Below are 18,327 nucleotides of genomic sequence, written 5' to 3' on the forward strand. Positions count from 1 at the left end.
CCTAGTTCACAAAGGAATTAATAATTCTACATGTTTGAATGCCTTGATGGGACCAGATATTCAAATGGGTCTTTTAAACAGGCTTTCCACAATAGATCTTCAGGCTATTTCAGGCTGGAAACAAAATATCAGGCATATAGCAGTGTTAGTTCTAAAAACTTTTTCTATTCCTCCTCAAGGTATTTATTTGATTCATATAATAGGAATTATTTGATATTCTAAAGAAAATTTTTCATTGCAGACAATATTCAGTAACTTTATAGTGCTATGTTGGATATCTGCGGGAAAGGAAAAAAAAACAAGCATAAGAATCCCTTAGAAAGAAAGTGGAGAAGTCAAAGATGAAGTGAAAGTCTTATACATGAATTAATTTTCTTGTCAAGCTGAAAATTTCCGCTCTGCCTGGAGAATAAAGCTGCGTGACTCCTGACTGAGTGTTGAGTTGGGGAGCTTCTTTATAGAGGAAGAGCTTTCTGATGAAAGGAAAGCAGAGATTTTACAGGATAAGGCAAGTCCAGAGGCTGGCAATACAATTTTGTGAAGGAGGGTTCATTTTAAAACTTGGATTTGTTATGAATAACAATGTTTGACTATTTTGTCACAAAAAAAGAGAAAAAATTCAAGTCTAGTAAATGTTTTATTTCAAACGCTGATATTTTATTAAATTCTGTGTTGTTGTGCCAGCATTATGAATACAAAATATAATGATTTCTAGAGGAAAAGTGAAAATATTCTTGAGTTTACTGTTTAATATTGTCTGCTTGTTTTCTTTTCCAACTTTCTTTCAAAAAAAGATTTTTTGATTAAGATTGACCCAGTTTTGCAGGCACCCTGATTTCAGCGAATTGAACAGATAATTCTGCTGAACCTTCTGCAGTTATCTCTTCTTCAAAAAGCTGAAGAGACAAACTGGTCATAGTGATAGGGTGAGATGCTGAATAGTAGAAAAGAGAAAAGAAGCTCTTAGGTTTGCAATTCCACTTTTATGTGGGGGTTATAAGGCATAAATGGAATAAAATGTGCTTTGAAACGTGACCTGTCTAAAATGTGGCTATATACATGCATATATAATGTAAGTTTGAACTGTGTGATTACTGTGATTTCGAGAAGAAAAATAACAGGCATCTAGAACATGAAAGAGAACTCCAGAAGGGATCAGTTTTGTATTATGAATTTTCCTCTGAGGGGTAGTATTTTCCAGAAAGAAAAATTCAGTTCTGCTCTGAAGATGTTGTGTTAACTCTGGAAAAGAAATTCAGTCAATGAAGTGTGAAATGAAAGGATTTTAATCCCACTTTCAGTGCAAATGTCAATGTGGCCCTAACTATGGAGTTAATAATAATTTTTTATAATAATAAAAAAGTCATATCATCTAGAGTTCATATATAATCATGTGTGCTCCAAATTAATTATGAGACCTGGATTTTAATTTTGATCATTCGGTTTGTACAATTAAAAATAGCTTTTCCTTCTTTCTTCTGTCACCATTTGCAAAATCACTTCTGAGGAAACAGAAAACAAGACTCCTGAGGATGAAGGCTGTGAGAATCTGAGAATCTTGGGATTAATAATTACATGCCTCATCCCATTTATTTGCTCTATTACATGTGTGAAATAATACACCGTATGCCATACAGTGAGGTTTAATCCCATCAAATTTCACACGTACTACACAGGGGGCGTGTTTTAGTTTTGGTTTTATTTCCTTGCCTACCCCTCTTGGTTAGTGACACATTAAAGAACTGATTTGCAATTGCCATTTCAGGAGGCGTATAATCTTACCTTAGATTTTCTTTATTCTGTCTTGCTGTTTGTAGTTCTGGGTATCGTAATATGGATTTTTCTAAATAAAAATAATCCTTTAGAAAAATGTTGGCCTTAATTTCAAAGGTTAGCTGAAAGAAAAAGAGATTCATATCAAAATCTTCCACATCAGGGTCATTCACATTAATCAGGTCTTTTCTGTAAAGCTATAATATTTTTATACATGCTGGTGGAAGACATTGTTTGCTAAGGTTAGGCCACAAACAAAAGTAAACCTTTTCCTCAGGTGTGTTTATTGCCATTAAAGATCAAGCCTTAGAGAAAGGTGGTAATTAAACTCCTGATGACCCGTATTAAGAGCTAAGTTTACTTAAGGACTGCAACACAGCAGTGTAGAAAGCATTGCTCAGCTCTCAAAGACAAGTTTCCCTTGGTAGTAAGATGACTGTGTTGAGGAAAAGCTTGATAAATATTATTTCTGAGTCTCTTTACAAACCCAAGTGGAAAAAGAGACTCAAGTGTCAAATGGGAGACACATATGACTTCTCCTACTGTTCGGCTAATATGCCAAAAAATACCACGCGAACAGCCGTCCTGAGCTGCTGGAGCGGCACTGATTTCTTACTATAAAATGAACAATGAATGGCACTAGTCACAAAACCCTGGGGGCCGCGTGTGAAAAAATGAATGAGGGGTTGATGTAACTTCTCTGGCTGCTTTCAGAGACGGAGCTGATCTTTGAGAGGGAAGTAGAAATTACGCGTTGCTTGGAGATGCCGGCACTGACAGTCCTGAGCTTTGCAGCTCTCCAGGCTGGAAGCTGCGCGGTCTCATTAGCACAGAGTTGCTCCCAACCTGAAGTACAAAACTGAACAGCTTGTGCACTCTGCTGTGCTAATATTCGGCTGTTTTGTGTCCAGTCAACTCAGGGCAGGCTAAATTCAGCCAACCTCATCTTGCCTTATTAATCTATGTAAACTGTTTTTTTCACTCAGAATAGGTATGAATATTTATATGGGAGGTGGGGAGGAAAAAAAAAGAAAACATGTATATGTGTATATTTACATATGGTTTGGTTTTTTTTTTTTCCTGGCTCCTTAGAGAGTCCTGGTAGACTATTGCTCTCCTGCTGTATCCACATTTCAGGCAGTTAACACAGTGCCTAAACACCCGTTGGAGCAACCAGAATGTCCCAAGTATTTTCATCTGAAGGCATAGAAACTGCAGGAAGTCCAAGCAAAATGAGTAACTTGATTAGCAAAAAGGATCTTGTATTCAGGTGAAATTTCCTCCCCATATTTGAATTGCTAGAAATTCAGAAGTGAACGTTGTCATTTTAGGCTCTTCCATATCTTCTTATATCTTTCTACCAGAAATTGCAGTCCTCTCCAGAAAGAAAATAAGAGAGAGACCTTAAGCTTAACACATCATAAAGCAGTCAAACATGTTCGTGCATAAACTTATTGTTGGAGCGTCTTCTAAGTTGATATATATTATGTACCCCAGAAAAGGAAATTTGGGGAGAAAATATGAACTCTTCCAGGAACTTCACTTGTTTGTTGTTGAATTTATATAAAAAAGATTTGGATGCTGAGAAGAAACAAAACCAAAACAAAAAAACAAGGAGTAGTACAAGCTCCAGTGTTCATAAACAAACGTTAACCTTTATTAACTGTGTTGTATCTTCATATGTCTTCTCTGTTTTTCAGTGTCCGCCAGTCTTGGTTCTCTCGGATACTTTTAATATCCTCTTTTCTCTACTTAATTCCCCTTAGTTTTATTCCTTTTAGTTTGGGAGAGAAAAAGAGGGAAGCGGTTTCCTTTTTCTGACAGAAAAAGTCCTTTTTTCCTCTCAGTCTGGACATACGAACACAAATTCGTCTCCGGCTGTATGGGTGATGGGATCTGCATCTATTTGTCTGCTTCAGTCACCTCTCCTCTCTTCTGGCAGAAATCTGAGCCAATGTTTGTACATCCCACATGTTGCCTTCCTAGGATATTAGCAGCAGGCTATGACACCAACGACCCTCAAATTGCACAGCTCCAGTTTGCACTCAGATCTCACTCTCATTGGTGTTCCTTACACTGTGCAGCGAAATTCATCATTAATAATTAAATCGTGTATTTAAGTGTGCATACATGTGCAGAGGAGGACAGTGAGGGTAGATAGAAGGTGAATTGGTTACTAAATTGAACAATCCCTGAAGAAATTTTAAATAATCACAGATCAAAGTCAGTTTCAACTCTGTGACCTTATCTTGAAAAATACACTAGCGTTTTCTTTACCTCGGTGCATTTGAGGTAGCAAAAAGGCTGCACAGAGATCAAACAGAGTGAAGCATCACTCAATAAAAGTTACTCTCGGTGGAATATTTGGGTTATAAGGTGCTCTTACAACCATTTCTAATTTCATTGAATTCCTTTATAGAAATGTTCATTCCTTCAGTGACTGGAACGGCATAGTATGAGTTTGTAGGCCAGTTTCTTTAATTTAAAACATAGACATTTCTATTTAATTTTTTGCACTAGTGGATTTTTGAACATGTTCAGAAAAATTGTTCACTTATTAAAAGTAGCTCAGTTTTTCATGTAACTCAAGTATGACCATATGCTATACAATTAACTAAAAGCATAGAGAGTAAGAAATTTCTTGCGATGTTTATCTAGTGCAGTCATGCCTAGTGCCTACTCTGGACTAAAGAAACATCTTTATCTTTAGACAGCCATGTGAGTACTAAGTTTAACTGAAAGCATAGTTTATTATACTTAGTTTTGTTTATTTTAGGGTGTTTTGCATTTCACAGGAAAAATAATTCTTCTTTTAAAGAAAAAAAAAAGATGGGGGGGGGATATTGCTACCATCATATATGATGCTATAATTCCTAGTCCTGTTGGTCTTGTGTGCCTGGCTTCTTTGGATGATATATCCTGTAAGGATCCACCTGATGGCTAAGAAAGGGCAGATTAATGTCTCATAGAAAATAGTTACAGGTCAGCTACGGAATCTCTCTAGTCTGTGGAAGAAAATGCAGCATGAGATTCAATTTATTCGAAGCAAAGGGGTAGCATTCTGAAAATCAGAACTGTAATTTTTCCCCTGGAAAGCATTTTTAGGGAAAATTTAAGGTTTAGAACAGCTAAAACCAATTAAAACACAGGGATTTTGTTGTTGCTGCCTGTTGATGAGGTTATCTATGCTGCATAGCATAAACAAACGTGACAGCAATAGCAAAAAGATCCCCCAGCCTTAATCTGAAATTTATGTCTTGATGCCAACTTTATCTATGAATTTTTTCTCAGTTTTGGCACATAAATTGGTATCTGCAGAACTTTACTCTCTCCAGAGATATCTGTGCTTCTTGCCCTAGGTTTTTTCTGTCTATGGTTAGTTACCACTGCTTTCCCAGCAAATGCTGTCCCTTCTCCCAGCCAAATTGTTACACCAAGAAAGGCAAGCCTTCTCTTTGGCCTCTTGATGGCTAGCACCAAATGTAGGAAGGTAAGGAGTACCGCATAAATATCGTACAAATGTTGGTTGCGGAGGTTAAACATCCAGGAAAAAGTCTGGAGTTGGAGACCACCACTGGGCTGAATTCTTTACTTCTTGCCTTGAGAAATGTCGATGAGCATTCAGGATCCACTTTGCCTGTCTGGCATGCAAACTTAGAACTATAGAGACAGTGCAAGTTTTGGTTTTTTTTAAATACATATAGATTCCCTTTCTGTTCAGTGGGATTTATAGTTTTCAGTGGGGTTTAAGTTTTCAATGAGTGTCTGCTACATTACCTAGCTTTAGAGTAAGAACAGTTAAAACATCATAAAATCTTTTGAAGTTGGTTTGATCCAATCTGTGGAATTTCGTTTTGGTGTTGTGCTGGTTTTGGCTGGGATAGAGTTAATTTTCTTCATAGTAGCTAGTATGGGGCTACCAAAACAATTCTTGAAGTAAATCAGCATAAAACTGCATTATTCTTCTTTACCTTGGAGGCTGTGATTTGGATGACCGAAGTCCAAATCCTTTCTCCTGTGCAACTTTCATGCTGAACCATATGTCTAGTGGTATAATTTGGTTTTCATCATTCATCAAAAGTTTTTATGGCTGCAAGGATCTTGTATGAGATGACCACTAAGAAGTGTGGCTGCTAGGGCAAACCTGAGCTGTCTGACCTGATCATGAGTCCTAATGGCACTGTAGGAAAAAGCGGTTCCACGATCAAATAAATATTCTGTGTTTGTTCACTAATCCAGAATGAAAAGTTTATTTTATAATATACTAAAAATCTGTCCTTAAACTGAAGGTGACATTTTTTTCTGATTGAAGATGTTTGCAGTATTTCATTCCAAAAATATTTCTGTGGTATGCATTGAGTCAGGATGCAAAAATGTATTTGAATATAAGAATATATTTTCTTTGCTTTATCTAACAAGTCTTAATTTTGTTTTGGACCTATGCTAGGATATAGCATAAGGAAGGAAAGGGAAATGCTCTGATGTTTTGATTTCACCTTTGAAATTCAATGCTGCTAGGCACATCAGTGTGCTTACCCGACCCACAAAGGTACCCGAGGAAGCTTTTTATCTGGTTCTTGAGAGATTTGGATTCCTAACTCAATTAAATCCATTCTATTTCTTTAGATTGCTTCAGCCAAAACATTCATGCTAAGCTTTAAAGTAAGCTTTGGTGAAGGGAGCAAAGTTTTCTTCTCAAACTCAAATAGTAATGATTTTCATTTCCTTTGCCTAATGAGATTAAAGTACTGAACTACTGTATTACTCTGGTGACCTCTTTCTCTTTGGTAAGCTGCCTCAAGTGTGGCAAACATGTGGCATATGGGAACAGAGGAAATGTCAAACTGGGGAGCAAAGATTTACAAAACTTAATATCTTTCATAAGCTTTAGCTTCTAGACTTAATATGGACAAAAAAAAAAAAAAGGAAAATGCCAGATGCTGTAATAATATGGGTTCTTCTAAAACAGAAAAAAGTGTACAAACAGATTTATAATGACTTTTTGTAATCCATGGAGTGCAGATTTACTGTAGCTAATATTTTCTCTTTAAAGTTCAGTTAATATTGTTGTTCCTTGCTAAGTCTTTCATGAGGTTCCTATTGGCTTTAAACTACCATGTTTTGTACTTGGTAACATCTGCAGGAAAAGAGCATATATCATAAAAACTTCTTCAATTAAAAATTAATTTCTATTTCATAAGCAAATGTGTTCGTTCTTAGCAGTTTGATGATAAATTATCCCAGTGTGGCACATATATGGAAGCTTTTCTTGTAGTTTTATGGAACAAGCATACTTTTTCCTCCCCGCGCCCCCCCCTCCACCAGTCTGTTATATTCCACTTTTGGTAGTCATTAAATAACAGTATTTTTTATATAAAAGGGGATCTACTTTAGTTAACAAATTCCAATTTGACAATGGCTACATTTCCTATTTTGGCTAGTATGTATTTTCTAATTGTTATGGTACTGGGTGATGTGTTGTGTGCTGGTAGTAAGCTTCAGAGTAATGTCAAGAATTTATTTTCCCAGTGATCTGTTCACACAGAAAATTTTAAAGGGCTCTTGGGATTAAAAAGAAACGCAAAAAAGAAGGAAAATGTGTTCCTTTCTGGACCTTGGGTGCTTGTATACATGTACACAAAGCAGTACACCAAATATTTAGAAATATCTTTTAATGGTGTATATTTTTTTTCAATTTGTTAAGATATGTAATCGCACAACATAGAATAGACTTATCTCTCTTAAAAAGGAGAACTATCTTTTAAAGTACACATGTCACCTGCTTAAGAGACAGCTACATGCAAGGTGCAGCTTGTGGGGTTTTTTCCCGTCTTTAATCATTATTTACAGATGGCAGGGCAATGCAGACCCCGCTCTGACCTGTCCTGTGGAAAAACCCTCGTCTCCCAATGCAATGGTGTTCATGACCAGGCCACGCTTTGGTGCCCTGACAGCCATAAATAAATCTGTTGTCTATAGCTTGAGTCTAGTAGGACTGCCTGTAGGCAATAAATAGTCATCAAAATCACTAGGAGTTGTATGCAGTTAACATATACTTTCACAGAGAATATTGATATTGTTAATTCAAGAGCACGATTTCAATATATCAACTCTCTTTCAGTATTTTAAGAGTGAAGGTAATGTAGAACAGATTAATAAACAGAAATATGTAATTATTTTTTTAATATATACTATTGCTGGCAACCTTACGGCCTATGTATATTTAATAATTATATGGTTAGAACTTTTAATCTTTGAGACTTTACAGTAAAAACTGATCCTTTGACTCATTGTCTGTTTGAAATAAATAGTGTTTCTTTTGGTCTCAGCTCTTCTGAAGCACTCACTGCAATTCTTTTCATTTCTGCACAGTCCTAGTCACATAGTCATGATAATGGAGCTTAAGAAATTTCCACTAGGTAAGACACTGCAACAAGGTGTTTGCACTCTCCTATGCACATGTCTTAATTTGATTAATTTTAATCCTCTTGTGTTATGAACTAACCTGCTGAATTTTCTCATATTTACTCCAAGTGGAGAGTCTTCACATATTTAGTTATCACAGTTCAGCTGATATTCAGCAACTTGTTTGTGATATTCAGCAGTTATGTTCTTTGTAGGAAAAAGATCTAAAGGTATAAAGTGCAGCTGCTACTCAAGTGCTACTGAAATTCCAACATGAAGAAGTCCTTGATCGTCCTCGTAATCTCCAAAATGAAGCTACTGGAAAACAGAATGTATTTTCAGAAGCAGTTTCAACAATAAGAGATTATGGAAGGGATTAAATAATTTGCCATCTGCTATAAAACATGATACACCAGTATGGCCCAGAGATTCTCTTTTCTTGGAAATCTTTCTAAAAGACATCCTTACGTGTGCTTGTTCAATTTTTAGAAATTAGTGTAACCAATTCCCATGGTAGTTTCTTTTCAGGTTGGGTTACTCTTTGTTTTAGTCGTTTGCAGTTCCAGAGACTAGCTGAGCATCGGTCTGCTTGTGGGAGGTGGTGAGTGCCTTTGCATCGCTTGGGTGGTTTTTTTCTCTTTCCTTCCCTTCTTAAACTATCTTTATCTTGACCAATGAATTTTCTCACTTGCGCCCTTCCTATTCTCTCCCCTGTCCTGTTGCGTGGGGGGCTTAGTGACTGAGAAGCTGTGTGGGTGCTTGGCTGGGGTCACCCCACCAGAACCTGGTAGGTCAGTATGGGCTAGGCTACCTTTAAAGGTGTGTTTACTAAGCCTCCTATTTTATATGGCATGGTGAACCAGAAAAGAAGGGTTTGGAAGAAGCGAGAGGGAGCGAATGAGCATCGGGGAAGAATTCTTGTTTTAGAGTAGGAACTTAAGAAGTTCAACATGCATTTGTTCTTCCTTTGGTTGCTCTGTCTTACGTAGTATATTTATTCTGGTTTTTTTTCTTAAAAATAACTTTCATGGTTTAACTTTTACTACAACATAATAGTGATAATTAAAGGATTAGTGTTAATTCAGGCAAAAATACTATTTAATTTGGCTTGGTTTAGGGAAAAGAGAGAATGACATAAAAACTTCCCCCCAGATAGACATAAAGGTATTTTCACGCTTATTCTGCCTCTAAGTAGTCCAATATCTAGGCACATGTACTCTGTTTCATGTTAGTGCAGTATTCTGAAGCCAAGAAATACAGCATTTTTATTTTTTAATTTATGGTGAACCATAGCTTTCTTTTTCCATTACTCCTCTTCCTGTGGGCTAGTGCATTTGCCAAGATTCCTCAACTACAAAATCTGCCACTTTTAAAGCTTCTCTCAGGTGGGGCTGGGACAATTGCAATTTTTAGGAGCTAACTTCTTTAGCAGATGATGGTATCCAAAATAATTTTTCTGTCTCCCTCAAATGTCCTTCAACTTCTTTTTCCCTTACTGGCACCCCCTGATACCAGCCACTACACACTTCTAGACTGGGAATGAAATATGTACGTTTTTAGCCTACAACATAATTTTTGTAAGAGTTTTCAGGAGAATGAAAAATGGCATTTCAAAACGAAAATGCTATCTCAAACAGAAGTGCAGCATAGTAATGTGCAAAGCTGTAATAGCAGTCTTAGTGCAAAAGGAAATTTAATCGTGTATAAAACATACTTGACGTGGTCATTTGAAAACATTAGTAGTAATGGCAAATCCATATTTTTTCATGTTTCCGATTTTATACTGATACTTTTTTGAAAGTACAAAATCTAAGTGGTCTAAGAATAGAACTGACCATGTTCTCTTTCTCATCTCCATAGTGTGTTGCATTTCTAAGCTCTGCTTCTTCATTCCTGTCAGAGTTCATTTTTACAGCAAATAAAAGGATACACAAACCAAAAATAGATGCTAGAGTACCATGTTTTATGTTGCATAGAGTTATTTGGCTCAGGCACTGTAATAATTGTGCTATAAAGTATAAAATCTTGATTTTTTTTTTCTTTTTCTAATGCTAGCTAGTCTAAGCGACAAGCAAAAAGAAACAACCAGGGTGAAAAGAGATAATCCAGAACAGACTGTGATTTTGATGGTAAAATATTGTTGTGAAAATTGTCGTAAAGAAAGTAACCTCGACTCTTAGGCATCACCTTATAAACTTTTTTGAAAAGTTGTTTTATGAACAGCTGGTTAAGGGAAGCCTGTTTTCTTGACAGATTATGCCCCATACTTCTCCACCCAGCCCAAAAATCTTGGCCGCGCTGCTACAATATCCTTTGTTCGCTTTCTCTACCCATCATATTTACTCTCCCTATATACTACTTTCTTATTTCTGCATCCGCCATGCCCTCCTTGACAAGTTCCCAGCTTTAGGAACAAGACCTGGTGCTGTCTCCCTTACTTATACATTTTTCACAGCTTATGAGATCAGTTCTTTGTCAGATTTGGTTGCAAATATGTAATGTGTTCAAAAATCCTGAAGTGGCTGACAAATAAACAGAATGCACAGTCACATTGCATAAACCTCTCTGTAGGAAATGACATTAAGAACAGAACTACAAACAGATAAGCAGGAAAAAATCAACCTGTTAATTTTTATTTTATTAAATATTATTAAGTGCAATACATTTAGGAGAATTTGCTGTTACTGTTATAAATGTTTTAGGAGAACTGTTTTCACCTATCAGACCTAAATTTCTTAGATGTCTGGAATTCAGATTTCCACAAAAGTTTTGGAAACTTTTAACACCTCTACTAAGTCTGAAGCCTACAAATTGAATTGAAGCTTTTGAAAGAAGCCAGGCTGTAGCAGGGGACCCAGGAGTTATTAGCTGTATTTTTTTCTCCTTTTTAGCACTGAATTTTGCCTTGAAAATGATACATATGATCCTGAAAAATGAAGGGGAAGACCTTTTCAGTAATGTTAAATATTCTGTGTGCTGGATCCTATCAGCAGGTACAGCCTGCAAGAAGCTTGTTTATCCAGCAGAATGATCTCATTATTAGGACAGTGATGTAGTGTGGTTTATTTCATACCCTGAAATCACTCAAGGAAATAACCGAGTGAATGATATTCATCCTGGACCCTGTATTGTGCTATTATGTGTAGCAATAACTGGCAGAATATTAAAATAGAGATCAGGGACTACAACCGTTCATTTGAAGGCAGTTCTGAAATTTCAAAGCTGTTGAATTATTCAAGTACTTTCCAATTTATAAAATAAAATAAAGATGATTGACTGCCTGATGACGTGATGATAGAAATAAAAACATTGAAAAGTCTTGAGTGTATTTTTTTTCCCACAGTTGTTTTGAACCAGCGTAAAAGTAGGTGTTGATTGTGTGTCGGTAGCAGCCATAACTAAGAAGGGAAATGTTAGATATTTTCTTTGGTCAATGCCCTACTTATACACAAAGAAAAGAAAGAAAATCCAGTCAAAATAGAAATGGACCACAGTTAGAATACAAAACTGAACAGAAATCCCCCAAGCTATTTAATATTAACAAGTCTGAATGAACATTAAGCCTTTGCTCTTTTCTATCCCTATTTATGAAGGGAGTAACACAAGTGTTTAACATGCAAATATGTAACATTTTTAAGCTGCCAATGTCAAGAGAAAAATCTAAAGATTTCTGTGAATGTAAAAGGCATCATGAATACAATTAGGTTTTGGGTCTCTGAAAATGTATCTTTACATGCTTCAAGGAATTTGGAAATCAGGATTTTAATTAGGTTTCTGATACATCCAAGTTCTCCTAGACTGAAGAATGCACGTGTGCTCTACTCGCCACAGAGTAGTGCAGAGTGCACATAGGACGTGTCAGTCACTGTGCATGCATGCTATCATCTGTCTGAGTGTTCACAGTAATCTCATTTTTAAGGACATGACAGTCTATTTTTCTCTCCATTATTTGGTTTTAAGCCTTTGTTTATACTCCTCAGTTACAGGGGAATAGGAGCATTTTAAGCACAGATAGACAGTTATCTCCTGAAATATCACTGTTATCACAAAATATCACAGAAGGGTGTCTGTGTCTTATGATGAGAATGATGAACTTCTATTACATCTGTCAAAATTGCATTAGCACCTTCTCATAGATGAAGGCACATTGGCTGAGCAGTAGTGTGAGGTATTTTCTGGAAGATTTTTGAGGTATTAAAGCTTCCGGCTGTAATAAGGTTAATACAGTTCTAAGTGACTCGAATGTCAGTGTTGGCAGAGTTTAACTGGTGTAGTGTTTCTGTAAGCAGGAAGAGAAACATTCATGTTCACTTCATTGAAAGACCACACTGAGAAGAGGATATGATTTCTTAAGGTTATCACTGAATGTAACCGTGATAAATCACAGAATTACAGTACGGTTAAGGTTGGAAGGGACCTGTGGAGGTCACCTGGTCCAAACCCCTGCTCAAGCAGGGCCACCACGAAAGGGTTGTCCAGCACCCTGTCCAGCTGCTTTTGAATATGTCCCAGGGTGGAGACTCCACAACCTCCCTAGGAAACCTGTGCCAACTCCCAGTCGCCCTTAGAGTAAAAAAAGTGGTTCCTAATGTTCAGAAAGAGCCTCCTGAGTTTCAGTTTGTGTCCACTGCCTCTCTTCCAGTCACCGGACACCCGTGGAAAGAGCCTGGCTCCATCCTCTTTGCACCCTCCCTTCACATACGTATATACGTTGATGAGATCCCCCTGCGCCTTCTCTTCTCCAGGCTAAACAGTCCCAGCTCTCAGCCTGTGCTCAGAGGAGAGATGCTCCAGTCTCTTAATCATCTCTGTGCGTCTTCGCTGGACTCTCCCCAGTCTGTCCATGTCTCTCTCGTACTGGGGAGCCCAGAACTGGACACAGAACTCCAGGTGTGGCCTCACCAGTGCTGAGCAGAGGGGAAGGATCACCTCCCTCGACCTGCTGGCATTACTTTGACTACTGCAGCTCAGCATACCTTTTTTTCTGCAAAGGCACATCGCTGGTTCATGTTCAACTTGGTGTCTGCCAGAACTACAGGTCCTTTTCTGCTAAGCTGCTTTCCAGCTGGGTGTCCCCCAGCACATCGTGGTGCCTGGGGTCGTTCCTCCTCAGGTGCAGGGCTTTGTACTTCTCCTTGTTGGATGTCATGAGGTTCTTGTGAGGCCATTTCTCCAGCCTGATGAGGTCCCTTTGGATGGCAGCACGACCCTCTGGTGTATCAGCCTCTCCTTTCAGTTTTGTATCATCAGCAAACTTACTGAAGGTACTCTGCCTCATCAACCAGACCATTACTGAAGAAGTTAAACAGGACTGGGCCCAGTGTTCACACCTGGAGTACACCACTAGATAAAACATAAAATACAAATCCATAATATTTTGAGCATGCCAGTATTTGTATTTGCTTGAGTTGATATTCTCTTAAGCTATCTGGTGGGACATATTGATGTGGTTAGTGCCAACAAATGATCAAGTAGTTCAGTAAATAGTTACCTTAAAATGTAATGTTGGTTGTACTTTGTGATATGAAGCCTTAATGTGAAACTTGAGATGATTCTAGGCATTTAGGAGTGTTCGATTTGTATTCTCTTTCCATAGAAATGTCATCCAATTTATGTATTTGGAATAACTATTTCACAGAGCATTAATGTAAATACAATGCCTACACATTCAATCTATTGTTAACATTCTCCTTAAGACTCAGGAACTGAACTTTGATAATGTTAATTTTCAAAAGTTTGATAAAGTTCTCTCTGGTTTAGCATATGAGTATAGAATACTTGCTAACATGCTTGCCTAAGCCTACTAAACTAGACTGCAGGTGATCCTTAGCACTTTTTTATGAGGGATAGCATGCAGAAATAAAGTCAAGGATATCTGCTTTGCATAGTTAATCATTCAATACGAAGGCTTGAAATAGAGTTGGTGTTATTATATGATATGTTCTCATGGATTCATCAAGCTCAAGGAACTGGGAACCATTAGAACTGAGTATCCTGAGAGAGAAAACATGACCAGCAGACTAATAATAGAAACCAAAGTACACTAACTTAATTAGGCAGTGAAAGGCAAGATTACAATTTGATAATAAAGTATGATGAAGAAGCTATTACCTGGTAACTTACATAATGGAATTAACACTGCTTAGAGGTGCCTGTTAATTCATTTTTTGGCATGGGGATTTAGAAGCAGAGAGAAATGGAATCAGATCAGAGAGAGAATGCTCTTTCAGAAAGGTAAAAAATGAAATTATCAAAGATGTAAATGAATTCTGATATAAATGGAAGTTAGTTTCTTAATGCCTATGGGGAAGCTAATAGTGTAGCCTTGTCACCATTCACTTCAATTTCTGCAAGAGTATATCTATGTCATATTAGGGTCTTGTAAAGGTTGCTAATTTTTAGGGACTGTTGAATAGGAAAATTGGAACAGGGACATATTATTGTCCCTTTCTGGTCTTAAAAGTAAAGGCAGGAGGAGACAATCCAAAGATATATGAAATATTTCTCTATGTGAATTCTGTTCACAATGCAAATTGATTCTAATGTTTTTATTTTATTCGTTTTTTTGTCCCATCTTTCAATGTTGTATCAACTTAGGTTATTACTTATTACAGTAATACTGTTATTACGGTGATGTTTGGAGATGTTTGTGTCTTTCTTATTTTGCTATGTATAGTAGGTACTGTGGTATTATCCAAATTTAAATTGCAAAAAGCACTAACTGGCATCCTATTCTCCCAAATAAGAGATGAAAACATTGTCTATGTTTAAAGTACGAATACTGCTTTATCTCGCACAGTAGCTTGAATTCTCCATTAAAGTCAGTATTCAACCAGCTCTAGGGTGAGAGGCATTTGGTGTGACTTTAGCTTTGCAAAAGTCGATTTTCTAAGCTAGCTAGCTGTCTAAGCTCTTTTAAAGTTAATAAAAAGAAGTGGAAAATTCAAAGACCAAATATTTATATGAGTCATAGATATTCATTTTAAGATGGAAAAAAATTGGCCTTTGGATGTACTGGTTGCTTTCTGCTGACTGGATCAGGGACCTGATTAACTAGCTGAGGCTGGACACCAAATTTTTAAGTGAATGAACCTAACGGTGAATTTCCATGGTGGAAATTCCTTAAGAAAAAAACCCATAAGCTTTTGTTAAGCAAGCCATTGTAGAAGGTATCAGTTCTCCTCTTGTTGTTTTGGTATTCTTAACAAAATAATGGGGAAGAGGAAGGGAGGTCGGGTGGGGGTTTTGTGTTTCGGGTTTGGTTTTGTTGCTGGGGTTAAGAAAGTAAAAAAAATCTAGTGTTGTTTTCTGATGAACAGTTATTGTGGGACAGTATTGGTAGTGGCTGACATTATTCAACAGGTGAAGAATATGAAAATTATTCTAGAATTATTGCTAAACACAATAGGGGAAAATAAAAAAATAATAATTTAAATTAATTTGTAATGTACTCCTAGAAAGTCAGGAATTTCAAGTAAGATCTGCTTAAGTCGCTCTTGAATAATCCATTGAAAATACTGACAGTAATTTTCCTGGCAGTATCGTTTTGCACATTTGCTCTTCTTGTTAGGACAGTTTCTTCTCCAAACGTAACCCAAAGTTTCACACTTTTTGGTTCAGGCCACAGTTCCTTGTCCTAATGTCTTCTGACACTGAGTAATACCTTCTTTGGTTTACATGGTTACCCTGGAGGTATTTGATTGATGCAGTTCATAGATTATGACACTCTGTGTACCACATGGCCTCTCTGTTGCACTGATTTCACTCCAGTATTTTATAACTGGTCATGCTGGAGTTCCACAAAAGAAAAAAGAGCAATTTTGCTGAGTTATCTCAGAAATCATCAACATTTAACACAAAAATCTCATAATAACTCTCTTCTGCACAGACAAGTGCAGACATTAACGGTGTGAAAATGCAGTTAATTTTTCAGGGATCAAAAGAGTACTGCTAGTCACTCAATGGAGCTTTTCTCAAATGCAATGCTTTCCCACAATAAAGGTTGCTGTGTGAATAGTGCTCTCGGAAGCCTTTGGTAATCTTTTGTCATTTTCTCCTCTCTTTTAGCTGATGGATGCACTGACTGGTCTGTGGATTACAAGAAATATCAAGTTCTAGTGGGAGAACCTGTTCGTATAAAATGTGCACTCTTTTATGGATATATTAGAGCTAATTACTCCCTGGCCCAAAGTGCTGGACTTAGTTTGATGTGGTACAAAAGCTCTGGACCCGGAGATTTTGAGGAACCTATAGCTTTTGATGGAACTAGAATGAGCAAGGAAGAAGACTCCATTTGGTTCCGACCGACAGTGGTACAAGACAGCGGGCTTTATGCATGTGTTATAAGGTACTATATTTTAATATACTGCATTTTAGTTAACCAGATATGAAACGAGGCTCTTAAGAGTGAGACTGTTGTGCCAAAGAGAAATGTTTTCTGTGTGTGTTCCTTTTACTTCTCCTCCTGGTATTCCCTTCCTTGAAGTGTTTCACGCTTAAGTAGAAATTACTATTGAGTGTCTTGAACATTTAAAATAGTTTTTTGTGTAAATTTAAGTCATTTATAGCAAAATCTGAAATTTATAAGAGGGGTGGGAATGGGTGCATAAGTCATGTGTTCCTCCTTCTGATTCAGGTTTAACTCCTACAATCACCATCCTAGCGTAAAAAGTTTCTTATTCACATTCAGATTTAATTTTATATGGATTTTATTAGATGGTTTCATTTAATTCATTTTTTTCTGTAAAAAAATTGCTATTTGCTATAAAGTAGTTGCATCAAGGAAAATGGAAGGTGAAATTTCAGCATTTTTACAGACATACATCCTCTAGAAACACATCTGGCCTAACCTGATAATAGAGGCTGAGTGCCAGATATCTTCCAAAGGTATTTAACCTTCCGATGCACCAAGCTTCATCACCATAAATTGGACTAGATTCTGCTTCCTGCTTTCTGGAACAGGTGTTCAGCTTCTTTTTGCATCTTTAAAATGGTTTGCACTGAGATGTTGTTTCCAGCCCTTTGCAGTCAAAAAGATCATCAAGGCACTTTCATGTTGTCTCACAGCCTTATACTAGATTTTCAATAGACGCGAAATGATGCAAATTAGAATTTGTACATAGAAAGTACGGAGAAGAGTTGCTACCAATTGTTCAAAGGTTTGAAAAAGTTGGGTTTTGCAGTTAGTTGAACAGATGAAGCAGTGTTCCTCTCTGTATGCGTATCTATAGAAATGGTCTTGCTGCTCAAACACAATAGAAAGAGTCAAAAAGAAAGAGTAAGGCTGAGTGGCTGGAAAAGGAACGCACGATGAAGCTATTCCAATGATGCAAAGAAAATAAGGAAATTGGTTTATCAGCACCTGGAGATGTTTAGTGTCTACCTTTTTTTTTTTTTTTTTTCCTTTTTGATGGGGAGAGGGAGGAGGCAAGGAATGCTGTCTGGGTTGTGTGTGGTGAAGGAGGTTTTTACCAGATGATGTGTTTTTAAAAACATTTATTCTTTGAGCTCTTTACATAACCTGTGAGACATTTTGTAGCACTTTCAGCGTGGTTCTGATGATGATGATGGTTTTCTTTAAAAGAAAACCACAAGAAACTACACATTAAGCTACTTAAGGAGAGTATTTATTTATGTTTAGATTAATATTTTTTCAGCTAAGTGTGTAACAGTAGCCAGGAAAATGGCAACAGTTTTGTCAATTATTCCATAGTGCTATTTAAAATGCCATAATGAATCCCTTCTATTTAGATAAAGAAAACCTTAAATAGCTGATATTGGACTTTTCAGCAAGTATAAGTTAATGCTGAATTTAGCTAATCAGACATACTTTAAAATGTCTTTATCATGTCAACCTTTATTCATGCTTTTTCTAAATGGATTTTAATCTGGAGGTGGGTAAGGGCATGTTCTAATCTGCTTTGAGCTACATACTGCTTTCATAGCACATGCTTAATTTCCATTTGTCAGTGCTTATATGTGTAGATTGATGATAGATTTAAAAAAAATACAGTACTAATTAGTCTGTGATTCTGAATACTCTTATGAACAGGTACAAAGCCTTTCAAGGACACCCACTAGAATAAGCAAGTATCTGTTAAAGGGTTGGTACTAAGGAGTCTGTACTTGTTCTTCTATCAGTGTTTCAGG

At 36.9% G+C, this 18,327-nt stretch overlaps 1 protein-coding gene across 1 annotated transcript in view; it reads left to right on the top strand.

The window, feature by feature from the left end:
- The window catches only part of IL1RAPL1 (interleukin 1 receptor accessory protein-like 1), a 640,049-nt gene that overhangs the window by 289,187 nt on the left and 332,535 nt on the right, over window positions 1–18,327 (top strand). The window contains exon 2 of the mRNA XM_010571307.1: window positions 16,246–16,525. Coding sequence (XP_010569609.1) covers window positions 16,246–16,525 — 280 coding nt within the window. The remainder of the gene's footprint in view (window positions 1–16,245; window positions 16,526–18,327) is intronic.

The sequence above is a fragment of the Haliaeetus leucocephalus genome, unplaced genomic scaffold, assembly GCF_000737465.1.
Source record: "Haliaeetus leucocephalus isolate CR32 unplaced genomic scaffold, Haliaeetus_leucocephalus-4.0 Scaffold317, whole genome shotgun sequence".
NCBI classification, from domain to species: Eukaryota; Metazoa; Chordata; class Aves; order Accipitriformes; family Accipitridae; genus Haliaeetus; species Haliaeetus leucocephalus.